Genomic DNA, 26,785 nt, shown 5'->3' with positions numbered 1-26,785 from the left:
AATACCTTGTATAATAGATGGATTTCATTTTCCTCCTTAAACAATGACGTTCAATTCTCGACAGTCTCATTTCATAATAATTACCAACAATTTTTAACCCAAATTCATTGCATCAAGTTCTACAAAATGCACTTTCAATCATTTACATTTTTTCTTCACATAAACAAAGCTTCAAAGCCTGCCAAGGCACAAGGAAAGTTTACTTAGCATGCATGTTTTAAACCATATCTACTTTCTGAAAATTTCCTAGATGTTGCCTAAGATTCTGGAAGGTACTTAAAATCATCAATAACCGACAAAAAGGAAAATAATGCTCTCTAAACTTCTCACTGAGCAACTGACAGAAACTGTATTTATCCATCTGTACCAATCCATAATTGTCATAGTCATATTCACATCATATCATATTTACAAATTATAAAGAACTGATCATGTAACGTGTTCCATATTTTCATGTCTGCAAATAGGACAGTTTCTCAAAGGACTTGTGTAAAATAAATCAATGGAATTTATTGACTCTGCTTCATAGCAATGTTTATCAATAAAGTAATTAACGTCTAAGTTGGGACTGTTATTTATACAACAGAAAAAATTCAAATACTTTGGGAATACAAGATGTAATGATCTGATACATAATGGGTGTAAACACAAGAAATTTCTGCATTTTACAGAAAATAGAATGAACATGTAGAGAACAAAACTCAGTTATACAGAACAAGGAAAAATCCGAGTATATTAGTATTACATTACCATATTTTGGACAAAGCAAAAACTAAATCTATGGTGGAAGCTTAGTGAATGTTATGACTTAGGACTTGAGACTGATTTTCAAGACATTTGATAAATTTTTTTTGTTTTATTCCAGGCTAAGATACTTCAACCTTAACCTCCTTGGACCTGACCTTGTAGAACCATTTACTGTGGTACCAGTACATGCATGTTTAGTCTAAAACTAACAATGTGTTATTGTTCTTCACCATTGTTATCAGAGGGGTATGAAGTGGTCCAGGTTGCCAGCTTCAAATCACTTGCACCACACCTATGTGGGTTAAAGCCTCACTGGGAAACTATCCTCCTTGCCTGTGGAAAGTCTGTTGTTCTAACAATGTCCTAACTTATGCCTAAAATAATACATGTAGGGGCATCTTTGGATCCTCCTTTTTCAACGTTTAGAGACCGTACCATAGCTCTTCGCATACTTTGATTTTTCAAACTAAAGTGATTTTTACAAGTGCACCGGTTACGATAACAATGTAAACAACGGACTTTGTCTATGAAACTTTGAAATGAATGAATGACAGTCGATCTTAGTCATAATACTGATTGACAGTGAATGCTAATGACTGCATGTGTTGCAGAAAGGTATTTAGTTTGTAACTGTAATTTCCCATTAATTGAAATTCTCTCAAAACTGGTAAAATAATTACTTATATTTGGACAAATCTTATCGTCTTTGCCGTTCGGCAGCTGCAAAAAGGGCAAATATAAAATATTCAGTGTAAGTAATATTTCACTGGTACTGCCAGTTAGTAAGTTCATACTCTGAACAACACGTCTGAGAAATTTGGGCAGATTTGACCAATTATGACGTTGGCAGCATTAGATTATATTTTTTCTTTACACAAAAAATGCCGTTAGGTAACAAAGCGAATACGCCGATAATCCGGAGTTCACCGATTATTGTTCCAGTTCACGCAATGTAATCCAGCAATTAAACTGCATAGCTATTAGCGACTGCTGTTATAGGGAAGTGGTAGAGTGTCTGCCTTAGGTGTGAGAGGTCCTGGGTTCGAGTCCAGTTAGAGCTTAACTATTTAGATTCTGCTTAAGCATAGTTTTTCTGTTAATAGACTGTTCCAGATGTTCTAAATTTTTAGCATACAGTATTATGGATCAGTATTTAGCAATCCAGATCAAAGTTGAATGTTAAATCAAATGCACCCAATTAGAAAATATTGACTATATTATGTCCCTTTGATGTTTATGCTCTCCATGTTCAAGAAGAGTTACATGTCCTTGATCACAAAATTTTCGTTATCATGAAAATATTAAATGCTCATAACTCCGCACTTCTGATTAAAATATTGTCTATATTTCTGTTTTTGAGAAATATATGGACATTTGTCTTCATTTCAAAGCTTTTTAACTTCAAACCTATGATTTGAAAAACTTAGGTACTATCTCTACAACGTTTGCTAAAATCACCTGAACTGTGTCAGTGTAATTTAAAACCTAACAAACAAAATGTACCATGTTATCTTAGATGATTTTTTGCATTTAAGCAAATGATAGATCTATCCCAATAAATTAAACTAGATACTGCTTTTGAAAAAAGCAAACATCTCCCTATAGTATACCACTTCATTTAAATTGAAATGTGAACTGATATGCAAAATTTGACCACAGCACAAAGTCTAAGAGATGATCTTTACAATGAAATGACATAGCTGAAAGTTGCAGTCTGCACATAGTCATCTTTGCAAAGTAAACCAGGTGTTAACTAGAGCTATCACTAAAGGTGATGAATGTACCCCCCGAATGCACTGACACAGTACATCGCAATTTGACACACACAAGATTGCATAATTATGTGGACTGTATGTATATAGACTGTATGTATACAGTATAGTAACAAAAAACAAAGTCTCATAACTATGCAGAATATTTATCTAAAAGAATGTAACATGCACCATGTACAACTAGGGTTGGTACTGATCACTTGTGTAAAGTTTCATTAAATTGTGTGTAAGGGTTTGGTAGATAAAGATTGCATATGCAGACTGTATGTACATAGTATGTTAACAAGAAACAAAGTCCCATAACTCTGCAATTTTTGTCGCTGAAAGAACCTAACATGCCCCATGCACAACTACTGTTGTTACTGATCACTTGTGTGAAGTTTCATTAAATTGTGTCAAGGGGATGAGGAGAGGTGGTGCGCACAAGACTGTGTCTATGTATATAGTATAGTAACAAATATAGTATAGTAACAAATATAGTATAGTAACAAAAAACAAAGTCCCATAACTCTGCAAATTGTTTTTCTGAAAGAACCTAACATGCCCCATGCACAACTACTGTTGTTACTGATCACTTGTGTGAAGTTACATTAAATTGTGTCAAGGGGATGAGGAGAGATGGTGCACACAAGATTGTGTCTATGTATATAGTATAGTAACAAAAAAACAAAGTCCCATAACTCTGCAAATTTTTTTTCTAAAAGAACCTAACATGCCCCATGCACAACTACTGTTGGTACTGATCACTTGTGTGAAGTTTCATTAAATTCTGTCAAGGGGATAAGGAGAGATGGTGCGCACAAGATTGCGTCTACGGACAGACAACCCGAAACCAGTATACCCCCCCTTACAACTTTGTTGTCGGGGGGGGGGGGGGGGGGTGACCTCACTTGTATGACCTTGACCTTCATCACACATTGCCAGAAGTTGCACTTTGCACAATATGTCTTATTTTTGTCAACATTTGTGCCATGTTATTTGGGTTAACAAGAGTGCCAGACTTCACAAAATACGCCCGTCTAAATATTCAGTTACTTATCATAAAAAGGTTTAGAGTAATTCAAGAGCCATAATCCAAGAGTGCGAGGGGCAATTTCGCTGGTTATTGAACTTGGCTGAGATATTATGCCAACAAACATTGTCACCAAGTCTGGTGTAGATCGGATGAAAACTGTTCGACTTAGATGGCGAACAAGGCTAAATTCGCAGATTTCGAGTAATTCAAGGGCCATAATCCTAGAGTGCCTGGGGCTATTTGACTGTTTAACGAACTTGGCCGAGATATTATGCCCACAAACATTGTCAGCAAGTTTGGTGAAGATCGGATGAAAACTGTTTGACTTAGAGAGCAGACATGCTTTTGGAAGCCGTCCGCCCGACACGGGTGTTCACATATGCCCTGCTCTTTCAGAGACGGGCATATAAAAAGATATGGAGCAGTCCCAAAGTTTAGCTCATCATCTTGCCTTCAGAGTCCTTAGAAAGGTTTCTGACTGCCTGACATGTCTAATAATATTTTATCTGGCCTGGTAAAAAAGGGGAAATAATTTTCAGTACAGTAAAGACTGGTGGTCATAGGTGAACACAACCTTATATAGCCAAAGTTGTGTTCTGCATGTTATCTCATGGTTAACATCAAGGGTAGAAAAGATATGGAGCGGAAACATTGAGACAGGATGGAGACAGTCAGGACAACAAACAATAAATTTTTGGGAATCATAACTAGTGTTGTTAAACACAAAGTGTACATACTTGACGATACACTAACATTGTAACAATGACAACATTCTGTACTTTTATTATGAGGCACCTTTTTCCTTAGATAAAATTATATAATGCATCATAATTAAGTTACATATTTGTATCATTAAAATACACATTTTCTTAATTCTTAAGATTTGATAAGCATGTTTAGTATTAAAATGTTTGTCTTAAAGTCAGGATTTTGAATCTGTAGAGCTCATTTTTCAATTATTAAATTTGTTCCAAAGACTTTGAAAAACTTCTGAAATTCATTGTTACAGTTTTCAATTATTGAGAAATATCTTATTTTTCTACTGTCTGTCAAACATAGTCATTTAATGGCCAGTTTATTTCTTTGTGTATTGTCTTCAGTTGACAACTGTGCCATTTTTAAGTCTGAATATGTAGAGTCCTCTGTTTAAGGGTGGTTATTTACTCCTTAATGTAACACCTTTAGGCTGTAAATTGTCTGGACAGACAGAGATAGGTAAAAAGTCAAAATATAACCAAGTTAGGCATTCTAAATTAAATGGACACTTCCCGCTCTAAAACGGTTGAAGGGAATCGTAATCGACCAATGGAAACTCGACATACTTTTTCAGACAACTAATCAGATTCTCTTGGAAAGCAAACACAGTTTTAAATATATGAATTTTTCAAGTCCAGCCATCATTCTATGCTTGGACATTGAAAAATAAACGTTACATTTCTTTTTAAAGACTGTGTTTGTGCTACTTTCCAGGTATGTGAGTTTTTTTACTATTTTTCCTTTTGACTTAACTGTTGACTAAGTAAATTTTGGTATTATTTTGATATCTTCATTTAGGTGAATTTTTATAAGTAAATTTCGGTAGAAATGCCAAATGTATATTTTCTGTTTATTGAAGGAAATACTTTTATTAAGGGCATCATCAGACTTACACTTAATTTTAAATAATGTACATGTGTAATTGCATATATTCTTTTGAGCAAATAACTCACTTATTACATTTGATGTGTTAACCCATTTTAGCAAGAATCAGAACTTAATGTTAAAATGTCTAAGAATTATGTGTAAGTAATTCTACAAGGGAAATGTTCAATATAACATTTTAGAAGAAATGGTTCGATGCTTTGTGCTAAAATGGTGATATATAATTACTTTGAAAGAAAGCTAATTATTGAAGAGAATAATGAGTCTATTTGCCAATCTGTTATATCTGTTCTAAAGTTATTCTAATATTCTATTTTGATCTTAATAAGAAAACAACATTTATTTAGCGTATTTTGACTTAGTTACCTTGTTGCAATAGTTAATCTGTAACTGATGTACCTCTTACAGCTTAGGCGAATTCCCGTTTCGTATTGAATGTAACAGGTTTTACAAAATACTCATAAAATGACTATGTCATATAAAATGTAACCTGTTACAGTGTTACTGGTAACTTTGTAACTTGTGTAACTTTGTAAATGCTTTAACATGTATTTCGTATATAATGTATCATTGTAAATATGATCATTCTATGCTTGGACATTGAAAAATAAACGTTAACATTTCTTTTTAAAGACTGTGTTTGTGCTACTTTCCAGGTTCCGACTTAAATAGGTTTAGCCTACATTACAAGTAGTTTATACGAGGCAGAGTGGGAGAACATTATATTTTGGTGGAGAATCCGGGTAGTAACTAATGAACTCTCCCCAAAACGCTAACTACGGGCACTACCTGAGGAGCCTAGGAGATAGACCACAGTCCGCAAATCTGATCGCTACACCTGTGAGGAACAAGGGACGCAGAGGTGCTGTCAAGAATTCTAACAAGACCACAGCCCCTGCAAGTGAAGAACAACAGCTACAGCGCCCACCACTCCCGCCAGTTCTAGAGGACGACAGTCTACCACTTCCTGAGCTGCCACCACCTTTAGAACCAGAAACTGAAGAGATAATGGCTGGTCCACATGTCTCCATCGAGAAGTTTTTTGGCGAGCCTGGGCAACGTGCGGAAGCTTGGTTCAAAAGATATGACACCATCTGCAAGGCGGTGTACAACTATAATGATAATAAGGTAAAAACGACATTTCCTGTACATTTTGGTGGTCAGGCGTTATCTTGGTATGGGTCACTGTCGGACGAAGTAGTGTCTGATCCAGACAGGCTACTGGAGGCATTCCTGATGAGATTCGACGGATCTGACGGAGGCTATTCCTTTGGATCTGTCCGCCAACGCCACAGTGAAAATGTGCACGACTATACAACAAGATTTCAGGAACTGTCGAACGGAACACAAATGCCAGTGGGGTGGCTCGTATCCACCTACGTCGATGGGTTGGTCCCATCACTTCGGAGGATAGTTAAGCCTCAAGAATTAAAAACATTGGACACAGCACGACGTGCTGCCCTCCGTGCAGAAGCAAGTGAACTGGACTGTGTCCAGGTAAATACCGTGAAGAGTTTAGAAACAGAAAATAAACTGGACTCCTTGATTGAATTGCTGAGGCATCAAGTACACTTGACGTCTCAGCAACAACAACAGCAACAACAACAGCGACAGCAACAACAACAATACCAACAGCAGATGACGCCATCCCCAGACCGTGGAAGGTACAATAGACGAAGAGAAGACAGACCAGGGCCTGGAAACAAAGGTAGGAACTCTGTTTCTCACAAAGAATCGAATCATTTATGTAGAATCTGTGAAGAGACAGGTCATTATGAACAAAACTGCCATAATGCCGCTAAAATTAGGGAAATGTACTTATCGTCAAAGTCAAACCCAAACCAAAAGCCTGTGTCTAACAAATAGGGGTGCGCGCCTATTCATGGACAAATGTCTGTGGATGGGCATAAAGGGACAATCAATGATAGGTCACCTAGTGTTTCTGACTCAGACAAAAATATCAATGTGCTAAATAAAAATTTAAATTCTAAACCTGTAAAAAGTAAAGTTAAGGTCAAAAATGTTAGCTTTTCAAAACAAAATATTGTTGATGAGCATTTAAATTCAGATAAACTCAAACATCAATGTGCTGAAACTAATGAGTGTACGTCTATTAAATTGACAACACCTTTACATAAAAATACTGCACAAGTTAGAGTCTTAAATGCTAAAACTCAGGCGTTAATTGATACAGGAGCTGGTGTTTCTATTGTTTCTAAAAATTTCTTGAGGAAAGCAAATGTTGATATTGGTACTTTAAAATCTACAAATTTAAAAGAAGTTACAGGCGTCAGTGGAAAAAAGATTGAGGTGCTAGGTGAAATCGAATTGCCAATTACTATATCTGGAATGTGCTTTCCATTTAAATTTCATGTGCTGGAATCTGTTCACCATTCTTTAATTATTGGTATGGATTTTCTGACAACTTATGACTGTACAATAGATCTAGGTCACAGTGTCTTAGGATTAAAAGAAAACATAATAACAGTCAATTTGCTAATGACATCTGGTTGTGCTAAAACTAATACACCTGTTTGTATTCCAGCTAGAGGAGAAGTTAATGTACCAGTTTCTGTAACTAGGGCTTTTAAAAATGTAATAGTGTTGTTAGAACCTGTCCCTACTGATAAAGACTTCTTGGCTGCTAAGTGTCTCGTTAAAACAAAAAGACCTAAAAACTCTAATTCTAAACATCAAACAGCTCAACTAAGGTTACTTAACCCCACATTTGAAGACATTAACTTACCTATCAACTACACATTAGCTTCTGTGAGTAGAGTTGATACTGAAAATGTCTTTTCTTTGGAAGAAGCTACAGTACAAGAATGTTCTGATAATGCTGTCTCTGATAAAGCAAAATTAGATCAAACTAAAGATAAAAATGAAAACATAGACTTTCACATTTCAAATGACAACTTAACGACGGAAGAATGTTTGAGGCTTGAGAACTTCTTAAATAAAAATAAAGATATATTTTCAACTTCTCTGGCTACGTTAGGCAAAACTAATTTATTTACACATAAAATTGACACTGAACCTGGTGCTAAACCAGTTCACATGAACTATTATAGGACAGGACCAGAACAAAAGGCTGAAATTTCACGCCAAGTTAATGAATTTTTAGAAAACGGTATCATAAGTCAATCTTGTTCAGTTTGGAACAGCCCCGTAGTTCTTGTTAAGAAGAAAGACAACACTTGGCGCATGGCGATAGACTATAGAAATTTAAACAAAATCACGAAATCAATAAGTCACCCTTTACCTAGGCTTGAGGATGTTTTTGATTGCATAGGCGAAGCGTCAGCCTCAATATTTTCCACTTTAGATCTTAACTCGGCCTACTTTCAAATGGAACTTGATCCTGAGACCAAACATAAGTCAGCGTTCATAACTCATGAGGGTGTTTTCCAGTTTAATCGGATGCCTTTTGGTCTAAAAAATGCGCCGATGTCCTTTCAAATGTTAATTGGAGAATGTCTTCGTTCAATTAACTGGAAATTTGTGCTTGCCTACCTCGATGATTTAATCGTGTTTAGTCGTTCATTCGACGAACATTTACAACATTTAGATCAAGTGTTTTCAAAACTTAGAGAAGCTAATTTGACACTTAAGCCAGATAAATGTCAGTTTGGCCTAGAAAAAGTGATATTTCTTGGTCACATATTATCTAAGGATGGAATTTCCGTAGACCCTACTAAAACAGAAAAAGTAAGAAAATTCCCTGTTCCTACTTCAAAAACTGAACTTAAAAGCTTCCTCGGTCTTTGTAACTATTATAGGAGATTTGTTAAGGGATTTTCTTACATTGCCACTCCTTTAAATAAATTATTACAGGGAGTTAAAAAAAGAAAATTTAAAACAGGGGAATGGACTGATGAATGTCAAACTGCATTTCAAAAACTTAAAGACGCTTTAACATCAGCCCCGATCTTAGGCTTTCCAAATATGAACAAAGAGTTTTTCCTGTCAAGTGATTCCAGTGGTAGCGCACTTGGTTTTGTATTAGGTCAAAAGGATGTAACAGGAAAGGAATATGTTATTGCCTATGGGGGCAGATCACTTTCTCGTGATGAGAAAAAATGGTCTGTGACAGATCAGGAATGCCTGGCTGTAATTGAAGGTATAAGAGCTTACCGTCACTATCTGTCACACAAGAAATTCACGGTCTACACAGATCATCGTGCCCTGTCCTATTTGAATAGTATTAAAGACCCGAAAGGTAGAATGGCTCGTTGGATTATGTTTCTTGAAGGGTACAATTTTGAAATAATACATAGGCCAGGTACTCAAAATGGTAATGCAGATGCACTTTCAAGAATTCCATATAATGAAAACGGTTGTGAATTTGAGGAAAGCTTAACTGAAACTCTAAATGATGAAAATTTAAATATTAACTGCCTGTTTACAGAAAGTGAAAATCTAAATAAAAATGATATTTCGGAAAGCAAAATCATAACTAACTTTGAAAATAATGTCAATCTAATCAGTTCTTCCAATAAAGAGTACATATCAAATAATAACACTCATATCTGTGAAATTATCACTCAAAATTCAAGCTTAAACTGTAATGAAAATGGAAATAACCTATGCACAAAAGAAATTATAGAAGTAGAATTTGAGTATGGCCAGTCGGTACTAATAGGTGTGATCAATGCTGATGATCATACTTCTGACCCCGATATGGCCAGACTCCAAAGAGAATGCCAACAACTAAACTTTCTTATAGATTATCTAGAACACAGAACAATGCCTGATGATGAAAAGAAACAAAAAATGTGCATTAAGGCTGAACAACAATTTGTAATGAAAGAAGGTTTATTATATCATTTCTATCAACCAAACTTCAAGGGTAAATTAGATCCTACTGGGCACTACTTCTATCAGCTAGCTTTGCCTCATTGTAAAATACAAGAGATTCTGTCAAATTATCATGATAGTCTGGCTGGCGGTGGTCACTTTGGAGTAAGCAGAACATTTCACAAAGTTAGGCAAAAGTACTGGTTTCCAAAAATGCACCAGGAAATAAAGAGCTATGTGAGTGCTTGTAATACATGTCAGCGTACTAAGACTGATAGGCGGCAACAACCACCTCCTTTACATCCCTTGCCCATTGAGGACACCATGAGCCGCATACATATTGACATTTTAGGACCACTTCCGAAAACAAAGGAAGGTTTTCAGTACATTCTTCTCATCATTGATAGCTTTTCGAAATGGCCTGAATCCTTTCCCCTTGTCAGTCAAAATGCCCAAGAAATTGCAAGCATACTCTATAATGAGTATATTTGTAGATATGGTGCCCCTCGTTCAATGTTATCTGATAGAGGAAGGAACTTTATGTCTAAACTTGTTAATGCTTTGTGTGAACTGTTCCACATTAAAAGGTACTTCACCAGTTCTTATCACCCCCAGACTAACGCCACTGTGGAACGAGCAAATTCCACACTTGCCAAAACCTTAGCCGCCTATGTTGAGGAAGACCAATCAAATTGGCCAAAATTGATCCCCAGTGTTATGATGGCATTTAGGTCCACACCAGCAACTGAATCCACTGGTTTCTCACCCTTTCAGTTAGTTTTTGGAAAAGAAATGACCTTGCCTGTTGATGTCGGTCTTCTTCCTAAACCCTCTTTACCCTCACAAACTAAGGAATTCTTTGAGGACCTTTTAAGCCAACTCAAAATATCCAGAGATATTGCCAAGAAAAATATGGAGGTAATGAAAACTAAAGCAAAAATAAGGTTTGATAAAAACTCAAAAACTCCAGACTTTCAAGTAAACGATAAAGTGCTCTTACAGCAAAATGCTGTCAAGCCAGGCTTGTCTCATAAACTTAGCCCTAAGTGGGTTGGGCCTTATGTGGTCACACAAATTGGCCCAAATTTCACTTACAAAATAAAAAATTGTGAAACAAATTTGGTTCATAAGGCACTTGTAAATGCAAAAAGGCTTAAACACTATCAAGTGAATATTGGTCCTGATATACAAGCCCAAGAACAATGTGAAGCTGAGAATGATCCACAGTCTGAGCCTCAAGACTTGCAGGAAAACTCTGATGAGCAAAACCCTCAGTCACAAACTCAGTCTGATGTAACTCCCCAGTCTGTAGAGGCTGATGGTCCTCGGCCAGTTACTCCTGAGTCCGTAGAGACCGATAGCCCTCAGTCGGTTCCTCCCGAGCCTACTGAGACAAGGTCAGAGAACTCTTCTAATAATCAGCCTGACCCTGTTAAGCTCATTAGACCTCGAAGAATCTTTAAGATTGATTATTATAAAGGTGAACGGTGGTTCAAATGCTATATTCAAGGGTGCAAGTATGCAAAATGGTATAAAGAACATGAGCTGGATCCCGACTTTCTCTGTGAATATTGGGAGTCTCATACTAAGTCTGGTCGTAGACGCAAGCGAAAAGGTAATTCATTGGTTTTCTGGAGGAAGAAGCAGTCTGAAGAGTAAACTACAAAAACTGTTGGTACTTCCCTCACTTGGCTCCATCGCCAAACCCTAACTGGCCCGTTAGGTATTTTAGGCTGGCCTCTAAATTCAAAATTCTTTTTCCTGCTAGTGATATTGTTGCGGAATATTCTGATCAAATATTCTGCTACTAAGCAATTCACTAACAGCCATTTTTTTTATAATTTCAGGTGGTTCCATGCTGAGTGCCTTCCTTTTCCCTTTACTCTTCTTTTGCCTGATGTCACCAGTCACTGCCTCCAACATCCTTCCCAGACTCAATTATGGTGTGCTTTTTCAGAGGGAAGCAAAGTTGACTCTTTCTCGTGAATACTGGTTGCACACATATCAGATTACCCTACCAGAACACACAACCATTCCTTCAATCAATACCTGCCAGACAGACAAGAATACTTGCCTCATGGTAGCTCATGTGATCTCACAACTTAATGCTATTCAGCTGGAAACAGAAAGTACAACTACAGTCCCAGAAGTTGTACCATTAAATTTCTTTCAAGCTCGAAAACTGTCAAAAATCTTGAAAACTCCTTTCTTTGTGCACATTCACAGTGAACATTATGGCTACCTGTCTCCAATTTCAGTCGTTAGTTCATGAACTTGTGAGAAACATTGAGTTCCTACCACCAAACCATATAATTGTTACAATGTAAAATTGTACTCATAACAATGTAAAATTGTACTCAATAAATTGTGCAGAATTTTTCTTCTGCTTCTTTAAGCGACATAAAATGTCATATTGTAGAGCTAGAAAGCTCACACATAGCATGCAGTTATAGATATAATTCAGTATCTGTACCTATACAGGTTCCAAATAAAGTGTGTACACATCTGTAAATAAAGACGTCATTTCATTCAGTACCGGTACTAAATTGCTTTTGCCTATATTTGTTGCATTGCATTACATGTTTTACTTATTTCTTGTATTTTGTGTTTGTATATATGTTCTTTGGTATGATATGCTCTCAAATACTGTATGTTTTTTTGCTTTTGGCAATTTTTTTTATCATGTAAGATGTAGGATCGATGATGCACCTCTTTTGACAATAACTTTGGGGTCCAAAGTTAAAGAAGCTGAAAGGAAATATTATGATGCACCTTTTTCCTTAGATAAAATTATATAATGCATCATAATTAAGTTACATATTTGTATCATTAAAATACACATTTTCTTAATTCTTAAGATTTGATAAGCATGTTTAGTATTAAAATGTTTGTCTTAAAGTCAGGATTTTGAATCTGTAGAGCTCATTTTTCAATTATTAAATTTGTTCCAAAGACTTTGAAAAACTTCTGAAATTCATTGTTACAGTTTTCAATTATTGAGAAATATCTTATTTTTCTACTGTCTGTCAAACATAGTCATTTAATGGCCAGTTTATTTCTTTGTGTATTGTCTTCAGTTGACAACTGTGGCCATTTTTAAGTCTGAATATGTAAGAGTCCTCTGTTTAAGGGTGGTTATTTACTCCTTAATGTAACACCTTTAGGCTGTAAATTGTCTGGACAGACAGAGATAGGTAAAAAGTCAAAAATATAACCAAGTTAGGCATTTCTAAATTAAATGGACACTTCCCGCTCTAAAACGGTTGAAGGGAATCGTAATCGACCAATGGAAACTCGACATACTTTTTCAGACGAACCAATCAGATTCTCTTGGAAAGCAAACACAGTTTTAAATATATGAATTTTTCAAGTCCAGCCATCATTCTATGCTTGGACATTGAAAAATAAACGTTAACATTTCTTTTTAAAGACTGTGTTTGTGCTACTTTCCAGGTATGTGAGTTTTACTATTTTTCCTTTTACTTAACTGTTGACTAAGTAAATTTTGGTATTATTTTGATATCTTCATTTAGGTGAATTTTTATAAGTAAATTTCGGTAGAAATGCCAAATGTATATTTTCTGTTTATTGAAGGAAATACTTTTATTAAGGGCAACATCAGACTTACACTTAATTTTAAATAATGTACATGTGTAATTGCTATATTCTTTTTGAGCAAATAACTCACTTATTACATTTGATGTGTTAACCCATTTTAGCAAGAATCAGAACTTAATGTTAAAATGTCTAAGAATTATGTTTAAGTAATTCTACAAGGGAAATGTTCAATATAACATTTTAGAAGAAATGGTTCGATGCTTTGTGCTAAAATGGTGAATATATAATTACTTTGAAAGAAAGCTAATTATTGAAGAGAAATAATTGAGTCTATTTGCCAATCTGTTAATCTGTTCTAAAGTTATTCTAATATTCTATTTTGATCTTAATAAGAAAACAACATTTATTTAGCGTATTTTGACTTAGTTACCTTGTTGCAATAGTTAATCTGTAACTGATGTACCTCTTACAGCTTAGCGAAATTCCCCGTTTCGTATTGAATGTAACAGGTTTTACAAAATACTCATAAAATGACTATGTCATATAAAATGTAACCTGTTACAGTGTTACTGGTAACTTTGTAACTTGTGTAACTTTGTAAATGCTTTAACATGTATTTCGTATATAATGTATCATTGTAAATATGATCATTCTATGCTTGGACATTGAAAAATAAACGTTAACATTTCTTTTTAAAGACTGTGTTTGTGCTACTTTCCAGGTTCCGACTTAAATAGGTTTAGCCTACATTACAAGTAGTTTATACGAGGCAGAGTGGGAGAACATTATACTTTAATTACACTAAATTTAATGATCACATCTCATAAAACATGATATTCATCAACAAGTAAAAGGTGGTGATCTGCATCATCTGAGATTTTTAAAACAAAACATTTCTATCATGAAATCTACAGACCTATCATATTTGTTACACGAGTGAAGCAGTGATTGGCAATGCTATATTAAAACAATGTGCAACTTTTGGCACTGGCTTTTAAAAAGTACCCATGGATTGGAATTTTTGAAAAATATGCACTACAGTGAAATCATTAATTTTCGTGGATTTCATGGTCAAGTCAATCCATGAAATTTAATCCCCTATGAACAAGTAAAATTCCCATTCATTTTATGTTCAAAAGTTGAAATACACCAGTTCATATCCCCATGAAATTGCCGTTTTGACCAAAACCACGAAATTTCATGCCCACGAAATTATATAATTTTACAGTAGTCCTACAGCAGGTTTCAGGAAAACTTCAGATGCACCAGATAAGCAGGGTACCTTTAACAGTATATAATAATCACCCAAAAATTAATGTGTTTGGCCAAGATGACACTTGCTGCTCCCCCACTAAATCCAGACAAGATTCTGATAAATGGCAATGCTCATCATTAGGTGCCTTTGAAGTTAACAATCAAAACAAACATGATCTTGTTTACAGAAAGAGTTAAAAACACAGTTACTGTTGCCTCGTTTCAACAGTTGGCCCGGCTTGCATAAATACACTCAAATGACAGCCAGAATAGGTTACAAAACAAATTTTCTGGTTCTTTTTAATTATTAGATATTTTGCTTGATACAACAACATTCCATATGATGTATCAATCAAACCTATAAATTAGGCTATAATACTGGTTTATATTAAAAACCTGTACACACCCCTACTAAATACCGCAGAAAAAAGCATGGATAACCAGGGATGCTGCATGTTTGGGGTGGTGGGGGTGACTGGGTGGAGGAGCCAGGTGGGGGCGGGGTACAACTTTGCAAGTTGAGTTGATAAATATTCATAGAATGTTTGAAAAATTTTAAAATAAAGAATGATTTTTTTTTCAAGGTGGGGGGGGGGGGGGGACCAAGGCAGTGGGGGTGACCAGGAGTGGGTACACAACTACACATGTTTACAATAAATATTCATGGAAAAGAATGAAAGAAGTTTAATGAAATTCTACCAATTGGTTAGTTTGTTATGTACAAATATATGGATTTTTAAACAATTAAAGGGCAATAACTCTGAAGTTACAAAAGAGATCCTTTCGAAATTGTAGGTGCATTACTGCATTATGGTGATCTAAATTCAATTAAAGTTTCTAGTTCTAGGTCCCATATATCATAAGTTATGAAGCAGAAATTGCCATATTTATAGTACCCTATATAGTTAACACTAGAAAGTTCTAAGGGCCATAACTCTGGTGTTACTTAGGCAATCTGACTGAAACTTGACAGGCCACATAACCCCATAGTGGTGAACATATATATTAAGTTTTATTTAAATATTCCCAGCCGCTTCCTAGATATGGCTCCGGACAGACGGAAAGACGGACAATGCCAAAACTATATCCCTCCGCCTTTGGCGGGGGATAATAAATTGGCATTGGGAATAGGGCTGGTGAAAGCGCTGGTTGTGAGATTATATCAGTCAGGATTGTATGAATTACTGGTACATTCATAACTGATTTCTAAAAGTGCACTCGTACTGCAGGACGACATAACAGAAAATTCCACTCATCCTTAGGCTGTTTCTACCCGTCAATGAGAGTGGATGATGGAATTTTTGTGCCCTGCTTACTATAAAATATTAAGCATTTAAACACCATTTATCAGTAACAGCATGAAACAAGAGTGTCACTGACCCTAAGGTGCTCACCTGTGTAAAAGGCTTCAAGTTTATATAACTATCAAGGCTCTAGCTATTATGGATTTTATATTAGTTTATATTATATACAAGTCACACACATGGGCATGGCCATTTTTTAACCTAGGGCAATAGTTTGAACAATTACACTAGACAGATGAACCCGGATATCGCACACAAAATATCCAAGAAACATTAAATTTTGTGCGAAACTGTTCTAAACTTAGGCCTGCTTTTTTATGACAAATCAAAATAATTTGAACAATCTTGGTAGAACGTCAAACAAGGACCATGTGTGAAATTGTTCTAAAATTGGGCGTGCTGTTTCTGACAAGAACATTTTTAATATTTCCACTATATCCATGCCCTCTGGTGGCAATGTTTTTTGACAAATCAAAATATTTTGAACAATATTGGTAGATCATACAAGACCATTTGTGTGAAATTATTTTATAATTTAAAATCGGGCCAGCAATTTCACACAAGAAGATATTTTAAGCTTCTACTATAGACATACAGGGAAACTGACCAAGCCCTCTGGCAGCCATGATTTTAAATGAATCAGAATAATTTGAACAATCTTGGTCGATGGTCACACAAGGACCATTTGTGCAAAATTATTTTTTAAATCGGGCCAGCACTATACAGTAAACATATCTATGGGAAAAGTGACCATGTCCCCTGGTAGCCATATTTTTGACAAATCAGAACAATCTTGGTAGGAGGTTAAATAAGGAACATTTGTGTGAAAGTATTTCAAAACTGGACCAGCAATTTAGACATGTCATCTGCAGATTTTTCTATTTTTAGCTATGACAGCCCCTATGAGCAACCAAGCAGAACTGAACACCTTTGGTAGAGGACCATTCAAGGAACATTAAGGCCGAGTTTCATCAAAATCCATTTTGTGGTTTTGGAGATGTTTTTTAACCTTTAGCCTGCTGGCGGCAAGTTATTTAGCCTTTGCTACCAGTGTAAACCAAGATCAGACTGATGTTCGCTTTTCAGTCAATAAATTTTCAATGAACACCCCTTGGGATATTAAAAGGTGCTGCCCTTATTGAATGATGGACCAGTTCATTTCAGAAATTTAGCAGTGTAAAAGTTAAAGAAAATTGTTGATGACAGACAAGTGTGATCACAACAGCTCACCATGGGCACTTCGTGTTCTGGTGAGCAAAACATGCAAAACACAAAATGGGTGAAACACCCCTAATGCAGTGCCAAAGCTCCTTCAAGACACATGACACTGAATACATGTAAGGACCTTTCTGGCTTAATTACTGTGGAAGAAGAATTAAAGTAATAACACTGGCTGTGGCACTTAGCGACTAAACAAATCAATAATCTACATTGATACAGACTAATAATATATACAAACGAGAAGGGTAGGTTTGATGGCCTATTCAGGGATAGAATTTAACTTTTTTTCCAACTAGTAAATTTTTGCTAGTGCCATTTTTTTCCACTAGCAAAATGATGGGTTCCACTAGCAATTATTTAAAAGCTGTTAACGTGCTAAATTTAAGTTGTTTTGTTGTTGTTTGGTTTCATATAAAAGTTCACGGTCCAGACAGGCTTGGGACTTTCTGGTTTTGAAAGTATGATACAAACCAAAGTACTCAATGATTCTTTGGACTTTTGGCTGAACGTTGATGTTTCAAGTTTTTCTCAGGTCACTGCCGGTAGTGTTGCTAGCATTTTCGAGCTCCGCGGGCCTTTTTGCACCAAGAAACGTTATTTTCCTCTCCATTTTCGCAGAACTTTGCAAATTACAGACGTCGAAAATGAAAACAAATATTGCCTAGTATACGCTTACTTACATATCCGATAATTACTTTTGTATAAAACGACAAGCGTCTAGAAGGAGTCACGTGATTGGTAAATTAACTGCCCGAAAGGAGTTTTTAAAGAGAAAAGGACAGTTTGAGCGAATTCCCCGATTTTCGAACGTGATCGCGAAAATATTCGTGCCATGATTTTCTGCTCGCATTTTTTTATTCTTACTCGGATTTTGCGAGTTAGCGACTGTTAAATTCGATCCCTGCTATTCAAGAAAAACACTTGCTATTTGTAACAGTAAACCACACAGTTCTTATTTTAACAATTACTCAAATTTCTCAATGTGTTGTTAATTTACTGAAAGCATTCAAGAATCAATACATTGACAAACTGTTCTTGTCTTGATTAATTTTTACATGTTAGCCATTTTTATCAAAAAATTGAAAAGGAAGAGTAACAAATTTAAAATACTGTGTATCTGTTTTTCAAATTTGATACAAGGATAAAATAAAATTTATAATATTATGGACTTACTATGGCACTTCGTACATTTACAACTTACTGTATGTATGTATGCATTTATTCAGTTTTGTGGCACTTAGTTACATTCGACAATTTCTTAATCTGTGTCAAAATTGAATACAATATCACAATTTTTGTAATTTGACACATTCTAAGAATAGACATCTAAGCTGGTGACTTATTGGGAGTAACTGAAATATGTGTCTTCACAGGTGGAAATGTATACACAATATATAAAAGCGCCATAACTTCAATAAATTGTGTTAAATTGTTAGCACAATCTGCATTATTCAGTAACATTTCCCTCTACGGAATGAAGTTTGCTATATTAACTTATAGATATTTAATTATAACATTCAGAAGTGTTACTAAATCAACATTCTCCATTTATTATCATTGTTTATTCCTTAAACCAAATATTGCCAATCAATCATATCTGCTGGTCCCCACCCACCCACAAAGTTTCAAACATGCAAGTCAAGAGTGCACATTTGACAGGATGATAGGATCAATCAAAGAGTTATAAAAATAAATAGATCGGCAACTTGAAAGGCAGATAGAGCAAATCTCGCCAACATCCCGCGACTGCAAACGAGATCTCGTTACCAGAAGTTCTCCACGCGCCATTTTGTATGTGAAAAATATGACACTGTCAATTATTAATTGTCACCGTATGACCATGCTTTTTTGAAAGTAAGAAACATGTATTTTGTGCTTAAGACTATTTCATATTAAACAAATGTTGTTTTAGAAGCTACCATGTATTTTACATGTAGTTTTAAACGTACAAATTGCAACTCAATGCTCGCTTCACTAAGATAACGCCGAATCACGTTCGGATGCGAGATTACAGCCAGTTGCCCTTCTGTGTCTCTTATATAGATGTTCATTTTATCTGGATTCAGGAATTTCGACCAGTCACCATGACCAATCATCCTTCTCAAATATCAGAAGCATGGATCGCAAATTGTTAATGGATTATAAAGTAAATGAAGGTGCAAAAAACACCAAATAACAAAAACTATCCTTTTTCTATGATGAACGAACATCGAAAAAACAACTAGCAATTACACTGCATTCATGTAACAACACTGTTAACTTACGAGCTTCTGCCACCTTCTCTTCTTATCGTCTGACGGTCTGCTTTGAACCTGGATTTAGCCTTGGCACGTTTTTTCCGCGACTGAATGGCTTGAGCTGAAAAGTACAAGTAAAATTAACATCTAGACTACGTATCTTATTTCAGTATTCAATTGAGAACGGATAAAGACTGTTTGTTTTTACCTTTTCTTGCTATTTTAGAACTCATTTTCACCATTCATTTATGGAACGTAAGCGCATGCGTGTTGTTATCGAATTGCATTGTGGGTGATTTCATTTCCCATACAGACGAATTCCAAATGTTTTAAACCACATATATATTTTTACAAAACTGTAACTTAAATTTTAGTCTTACGGATATTTCCGGGGCACAATCCCGGCATCGCCCCTGTCGTTACGGAATGAATGAAAATACTTAAAGGGGCACAATAAATATACAAAATTATCATCCCTTCTGAATGTTATAAATCTATAGGTTGCAGAAACCATTAGTGGTGGTGGTTGGGACGAGGAGGATACAGGGCCTCTACCGGGCCTCAGAAGTGAGAGAAACTGCCAAAAAGTCCATTTCACGAATTATCTGCGCATGCGCAAACTGATTACCGTTAATCCGGGAATAAGCGTGATTAAACGATAAGACAAAAACTGGGGTCCAACAGATAGACAGATCGATAGATAGATTACAGCGTATTCAGTTTGTGAAGTTTTCTTCATTTTTGGATCGAACTAAGTTGAGAATAAACACTAAAATAGTCTGTATAGCTGAACGTTGACAATTTTGAGGTAAAGAAGGCTTAATGAGCGGGAATTTCAAACATAAGTTTGATTAATTAATAGCAATAGCTGATCTTCACCTGATGTACAATTATTGAAAAGGTCAAATACACATTTTTTACGCAAAGGCGTCGAAAATGCCGTTTTAACCTAATTTGTTGTGACTTAAGTTGCTGTTTTACGGCGATTAAATAAGTTTCGGGCACCTGAATTGCTGAAATTTGGCCACATTTTAATAAAATTCTTGCCGCCACTTTCAAAAAATCTGTAGCCAGTTCTTTGAAATTGTAGCATTTGTCTACCCCTTACCAAAATGAAAAGTTTGTGGGAAATTGCAAATTTGCGGTAAATTTGCCGCAAACATTTTAGTTCACCAGAAAAGAGTAATAAATGTTTGCAGGAGTTTGCCGGTAGCGACGATCTTTCGGCAAACGTTTCGGTGACTTTGCTGCAAACTCACCACAGACTTTACTGAATGAAGAGTTTGCCATAACATCGCCAGAAACTTTATCACATGACTTTGTTCACCAAAACGTCACCAGAATCTTTTATCTATATTTTCATCTTCAAAACATTCGCCATAATCTTTCACTTATCTGACCAGATGTGAAAGTTCGCCAGAGGATTGCCAGGTCAGTATCACATGACTTCTTCTTTGTTTTTATTGGCTGCGTAGAGTTTGGGTCCATTTTCAAACTGCCAAACAGTACCGGTAGTTGAACATCGATGTATTAACATGGACTTTACAAAAAGATGGATAAATCACGGAAGTATACTGTGTTTAATTCCGTGGATAAATTTTGTGATGTAAGGTTAGTTTTCACATTATTACGCATGCAAAAAACTGAAGGATTTTTAAAGGTTAGCTTTTGTTTATTTTAGACTTTTGCTAGTACCTGAATACCATTAGATACAATACATTGCAATAAATAATTTAGTGAATCTGCAAATTAATTAAGACATTTGCACACAGAGGAATTTACTAAAGACATACTTTATCATACTGATCTCGTACATTTGTATTTCTTTCTGTGTAATTATTTAGAAAAGATAAATCATTATCAGCAGATGATATTTTTTGCTAATTTAAGTGACAAATATGCATTTTGTTACTTTTCTTGAAAATACATTGCTGAACCCAGATTCCTTTGTTCTTCAAAAACAAAGTGCCTGTTACTTTAGCGCCAAACGTTTGCAGCAAATTTGCGGCAAACAAATTTGCAAAACTGTTTGCAGCAAGGTCACCGATAACTCATTTGCATAAATAGTTTGCCATTGAAAAGCTCGCCAGAACATTGCCAGAAGTTCGCCAGAAAAGTTTTAGCGAATTCGCCGTAAACTTTTACCATGCAAATTAGGTTTGCCACAAAATTGCTGCAAACTTCATTCGCATATTCATTTACATAAATTGTTTGCGGTACATTGGCGAATGGCAGAGGAGGCCCTGGGATAAACACACATTCATGCCGTATAGGGCGTATAGAACGCAACGCAGCAACATAATAGCAGGGTCTGTTCTTGAAAGGTTAAGAGGAGTTCCATTATAATCAAAATGAGTGTACTCCGTGATCCCAAAGGACCTGAAAAAATAATAACACTGAGTTTCAAGTACGGGGAGACTTTTTACAGCCACCACACGGATCTAAAAGACTGTTGTTGTGATAGTTAATAAATCTGCGAAAAGATCCTTTGGAAGCATAGAATGCAATCAAGCAACATAATAGCTAGAAGACTCGGTTTAATCTGTTCATAAAAGGTAATGAAATGTGCAACACCCCTAACGCTTAGGCTGATTTTTTCATAGTAAAAATAATCCAAAAGTACCAGAAAATATAAGAACACAAGACCTGGCAATACTGCTTGAATTTTTCATAATGTAATAATAATAAAAAAAGGATCGTAATCAAGTCACTTAAATTGTGCCAAAACGGTGCATACCGTTATCTCTCGTATGTTCTTACTGGTATAAGGATAAAATGGTGTCCTCCAGTGTCTCTATTACTATACCTTGATGGTATTATACCTTGTTACCAGGGTAAATTCAAATTAGTTGAACCGTAGTAATTTATTGTATTTAGTGTAATTTAATGTTTTAGCTGCTACAATATCAAGTTCGTATATCTCTGTCCCTTTAGTTTAAGTACAATTTTTGTCCAGGTTTGAAATGCATGACCTTCTAAAGGTATTTTATATTGAAAGAAGAAGGACAATATGGATATTTAACTCTTTTCATTGTATTTCGGTTTCACTGTTATCCGTAAAAGTCTGCGTAACTGATAATTTTATTAGTATTCGCGTTAGCTTTCTAAAATAAGCTTAAAATATATACGTCACGGGGCTCGTGTTTCTATGGTAACGCATTTTCTCTCATTTTTTTTTATACAATTATGTTTTGATAACGGGTTTTCGACGGCTTCTGAGTGTCAAAATGACCAACACAGAATATTATTAGCAGAATACTAAACACTTTACATGGTACCTTATTTATCTTAACGTTTAAAGTAACTCTGGCATCAGAGATGTTTATGGTATTTAATATCTTGCTTTTTATCGTAATTTCTTTGAAAAAAAAATCTTTCTCGTTTAATGTAGCTTCAAAACATTTTATTTCTAAAGTAATTAATTTAAGTAATATGTTCGTGTTATTTGTATTTATTTAAAAAAAATTAAAGCTAAAAATACTTTCAGCAGTACTCCTCAACTGACACTTTTATGGAAAAATCATTGTGCTTGCAATTATTATTCTCAAGGGTAGTGTTGGAATACAGATAGAAACCTGAAGTTGTGTTCCTTAATTAGACCAGTGTCTACGCCTTAGAGTTTTACATTTAGATAATATATATATAGGTTACGGGATTCGTTTCCAAGGTAACATTAATTTAATTAAAGAAATCACTATTTTCTACTGAAATTTGAACAATTTTAGAGCAAAGTTTTAGTATAAGTAGCATATTATCAACTTTAAATGGAGAAAATAGGTAATATTAATCAAACAGCCCAATTCAACTTTGCATATTTACTCAAATCTGCTGTGACGTATGAGATTTTTAAATTGAATGGGTCCAGAGAAGGTATATATTATCTCCCTTAAAATTAGCTGTATCACGAGGATACAGTGACTTCCAGTTTGTTTATGTCTGCCCATTATTTTCTTTTAGGGCAAATCCATTATTTTTTCTGGTTCGTGAACCATACGCCGCTTTTCATGGAAATACACTCTGTGTATTATTGGTTTCAATGTACACCACCGTATGAACACATCTGCGGATGTCTCTAAATTGGTTTCAGTATTTGTTACATCTGCATCAGTAGGCCAGTGGTCAAGGTCATAGCGACCTTGGCACAGAAAATAGTTCCCATTAACAAGTAAGGAACGCTTTAGTCTACAGTTGCCAGGGCTGTTATATTTCGATCTTCTTAGATCGTTCGGCACGACTTTTATGTCGTGTTATTGGTACTGTTTAGTTTCTCAGCTTGAACATTTCGGCCTGGGTGGTTCCAATACTCCCGCTTTCATAGCTTTGGGTATTGTATAATCACCCCTTGGATATGCAGCCTGCTTTTTAATTTTGTCTTTTGTCAGTTCCTGTGATATGCAGGCTCCATAACCCCAGATCCGCTTTCTAAATTCAAGTTTGTTTGGTTCTGCCCATTGTTTTTGCTCGTTTAGGGCAAATCCATTATTCTAAGTGGGGCCCACACGCCGCTTTTCATGTTATTACACACTAGTGTATCAATGAATTAAGGTTCCATGCGCACCGCCGTATGAACACATGTGCGGATGTCTCTAAATTGTTTTTGATACTTGCAGCATTTTCAGCACTGTCTGGACTACAGTAGCTGTAAAGTGTGAAAACATAAACATGGTTTTATACAAATTGGCTAAAGGTCTACCTACCTATAAGGAGTAAAAACAGAATAAAAACAATTGCCATCAATTAGTAACTAAGTACGCTTCTTTACCAGCGTTGAGAATCCACTACCGATACTTCACACGCTGAAATATATCGGAATCAATTAGCGCAATATTTGTTTACATTCAGCACTGTTAAGGACGGATTACACCAAACCGGAAGTGACTACTCAGTGTTACATGTGAAGTAGTCCAAAATGTAGTTCCATGCTATGGATGAAATCTGGTATAATGAGTGACATGAGGAGGTGACAGTTAAATTTTTGGCTTATGTTTATTGCTTATAGAGAATAGATCTAGACCATTTTCATTGTAAACTTTGAATAAGTTTTATTCTTTGCGAAAAATGTCTACCTACGCGTAACTGCTAAACGGCTGTTTTCATGGGGGCATTTTTAGAGGGTGATGTTTCTCAGAACAGATTATTTTTCTTATATTCAACATAACATGTCAATATTTTTCTATTTTTGATAAGAAGACATGTTATACTAACTGACCATATATGGTTTTCATATCATTGAAATGCTCTAAAGTGCTGAAAATGAGGTCTAAATGTTTTGTTATTAATATGAAATAAATAAGGAATTGAATTGGTAGAATGTAACCTTATTTATTAGAAACTGGTGTTCGTTGTAACGGATTCGCTGATTGGCTATAACAAAGGGAAGAGCGACTGCGGATTTCCTGTCTAAAAATAGAAATATCAATCCGGTAGGGGGAGATACGGAAATGGATCGTTATATTCGACCGATGCGTGGGAGAGTAGTTACTAAGCTGCCAAGGCTGATACATTGCATAGGTCAAACAATGTTGCATTATTGCGGGTAAACTTAATCCGCAAGACTGATGTGTGGGGAAAAGGAAGTACTTGAATTAATTGTGAAATGACAGGGACTTTGACGGATACTGCGGGGGATGCTTATATATGGTAACCTAGTAGTAGTCCAACTGTTGACGTAATTATCACTTTCATTTCATTTCAGTCTGATATTACGTCCAACTCAGTCACGTCCAAAAACAGGCGTAATCATTAGTGATTAACATTTGAACATAAATTATAAGCTTCACAGTTTAAAAAACGAAAGAATAGTTTAATTTGCTGTAGGCTGGAACAACTGCTACAGCCTTCAAATTTGGACCACATGCATAGTTTTGTGCACCGAAAAAAACTTTGACCTTGACATTGACGTAGTGACCTACTTTCACATTTCTCAAGCTCCTGCTGTAGGTAATACATTTATCCCGTGAACAGAAATATTCGACATGTTCTATATAAAACCCATAGAAAAACAGCTATCAAATATAGGCATGAACTTACAGCATTTAGCACAGTATGAAGTCGTACTCGATTTGTTCACCAAACTTTATTCCGGATGTTCATGAAGGAACAAGCACATGAGAATAGATTTGAATAGATATCACCCCAGATCTGTTTTATTTTCAAATGTTGCAATCAGTTAACCTTAGATACTTGTAAATGTACAAATAAAATTGTGCTAATACACTTAGAATTAGCCTGAGACGTTGTGCTCCCCATTGTCTGCTATCCGGTACAGGTACATGACGGTGAATGAAATGTGCCAGTAGTGACGTAATAAAGCTGTGACGTCACCAATGGCGAAAAACAAATTGACAATATATAGGTCAGTGGGTGACTTTCTTCTGGTACTACGAAGTGCTCATGACATGACATATCACGTCTACGCAAAAACAAGCACAATAATAAATTTGCTATTCAGAAATTTTTTTTTTTCCATTTGTCAAAGGGCTAAATTAATCAGCAATCCCGGCGTAGGTTCTACTCTTTTTATTATTCCGTTACATAAAAAGCCTAAAACATATAATAACATGAAATTAACAATCATGGTAAAATAAAAATAAAATGATACAAAATTCACAAACATTATTTAACGCGTCGGGTCAAGAAATACAAAATACAATATTAATGAACAATAGATCTAAATATTTCTTACCACAGCGTCTGGTGAATTAACTGAGGATTGTTAAATAAATTCAAAATGATTTGAATTCTTGTTTAATGTTTTCCCATCTTACTCGTAAGAGAAGAAAGACTGCACTGAGGGCCGAAGGATTTTGGCGGTGTAAAGTGCAAAGAGAATAAAAAGAACAGACCAATGTATATCTTTCTCTCATTCTATCTCTCATTCAGACATGTAAGACAAACAAGACGATTGGACAAACATGACAAGTGTTCACAAAACTGCACGGACAAACACACGGATGAATTGCCTCGGGACCTTCCGTTAATATCCGTGATATTTCGTACATTACCGAGAAGCCCCGATTCAATTAAATAGCAGACGTTACAACATAATAAAAACCTGACGGACACTATCGGAAATTTGGCGCATGCGCGAGGGTTAAGTATTATTTTCCCGCTCTGGAAAAGACTTAATGCACGGCGCACGTTACTATTAAAGATGAAACAGTCTATAAAAATTACGACCCGTGACATTCTCCCCTGCTAGGAGAAAATGTCTCCTGACATTTCATTACACTACAACTA

General features: G+C 35.5%; 1 protein-coding gene across 3 annotated transcripts in view; it reads right to left on the bottom strand.

The window, feature by feature from the left end:
• Positions 1-19,849, bottom strand: part of LOC123529083 (SRSF protein kinase 3-like) — an 80,902-nt gene extending 61,053 nt beyond the window's left edge. For all 3 annotated transcript variants that reach the window (XM_053522000.1, XM_053522002.1, XM_053522003.1), the window contains exons 1-2: positions 19,755-19,849; positions 19,574-19,667 (exon numbers count right to left, since the gene is read on the bottom strand). In XM_053522000.1, the coding sequence (XP_053377975.1) occupies positions 19,574-19,667; positions 19,755-19,788 (128 nt within the window). In that variant the 5' untranslated portion in view covers positions 19,789-19,849. The remainder of the gene's footprint in view (positions 1-19,573; positions 19,668-19,754) is intronic.
• Positions 19,850-26,785: the final 6,936 nt, after the last annotated feature.

The sequence above is a fragment of the Mercenaria mercenaria genome, chromosome 13 (genome assembly GCF_021730395.1).
Source record: "Mercenaria mercenaria strain notata chromosome 13, MADL_Memer_1, whole genome shotgun sequence".
In the NCBI taxonomy this organism is placed as follows: domain Eukaryota; kingdom Metazoa; phylum Mollusca; class Bivalvia; order Venerida; family Veneridae; genus Mercenaria; species Mercenaria mercenaria.
Note: the sequence above shows the minus strand (reverse complement) of the source record. Positions and strands in the feature narration are given on the sequence as shown.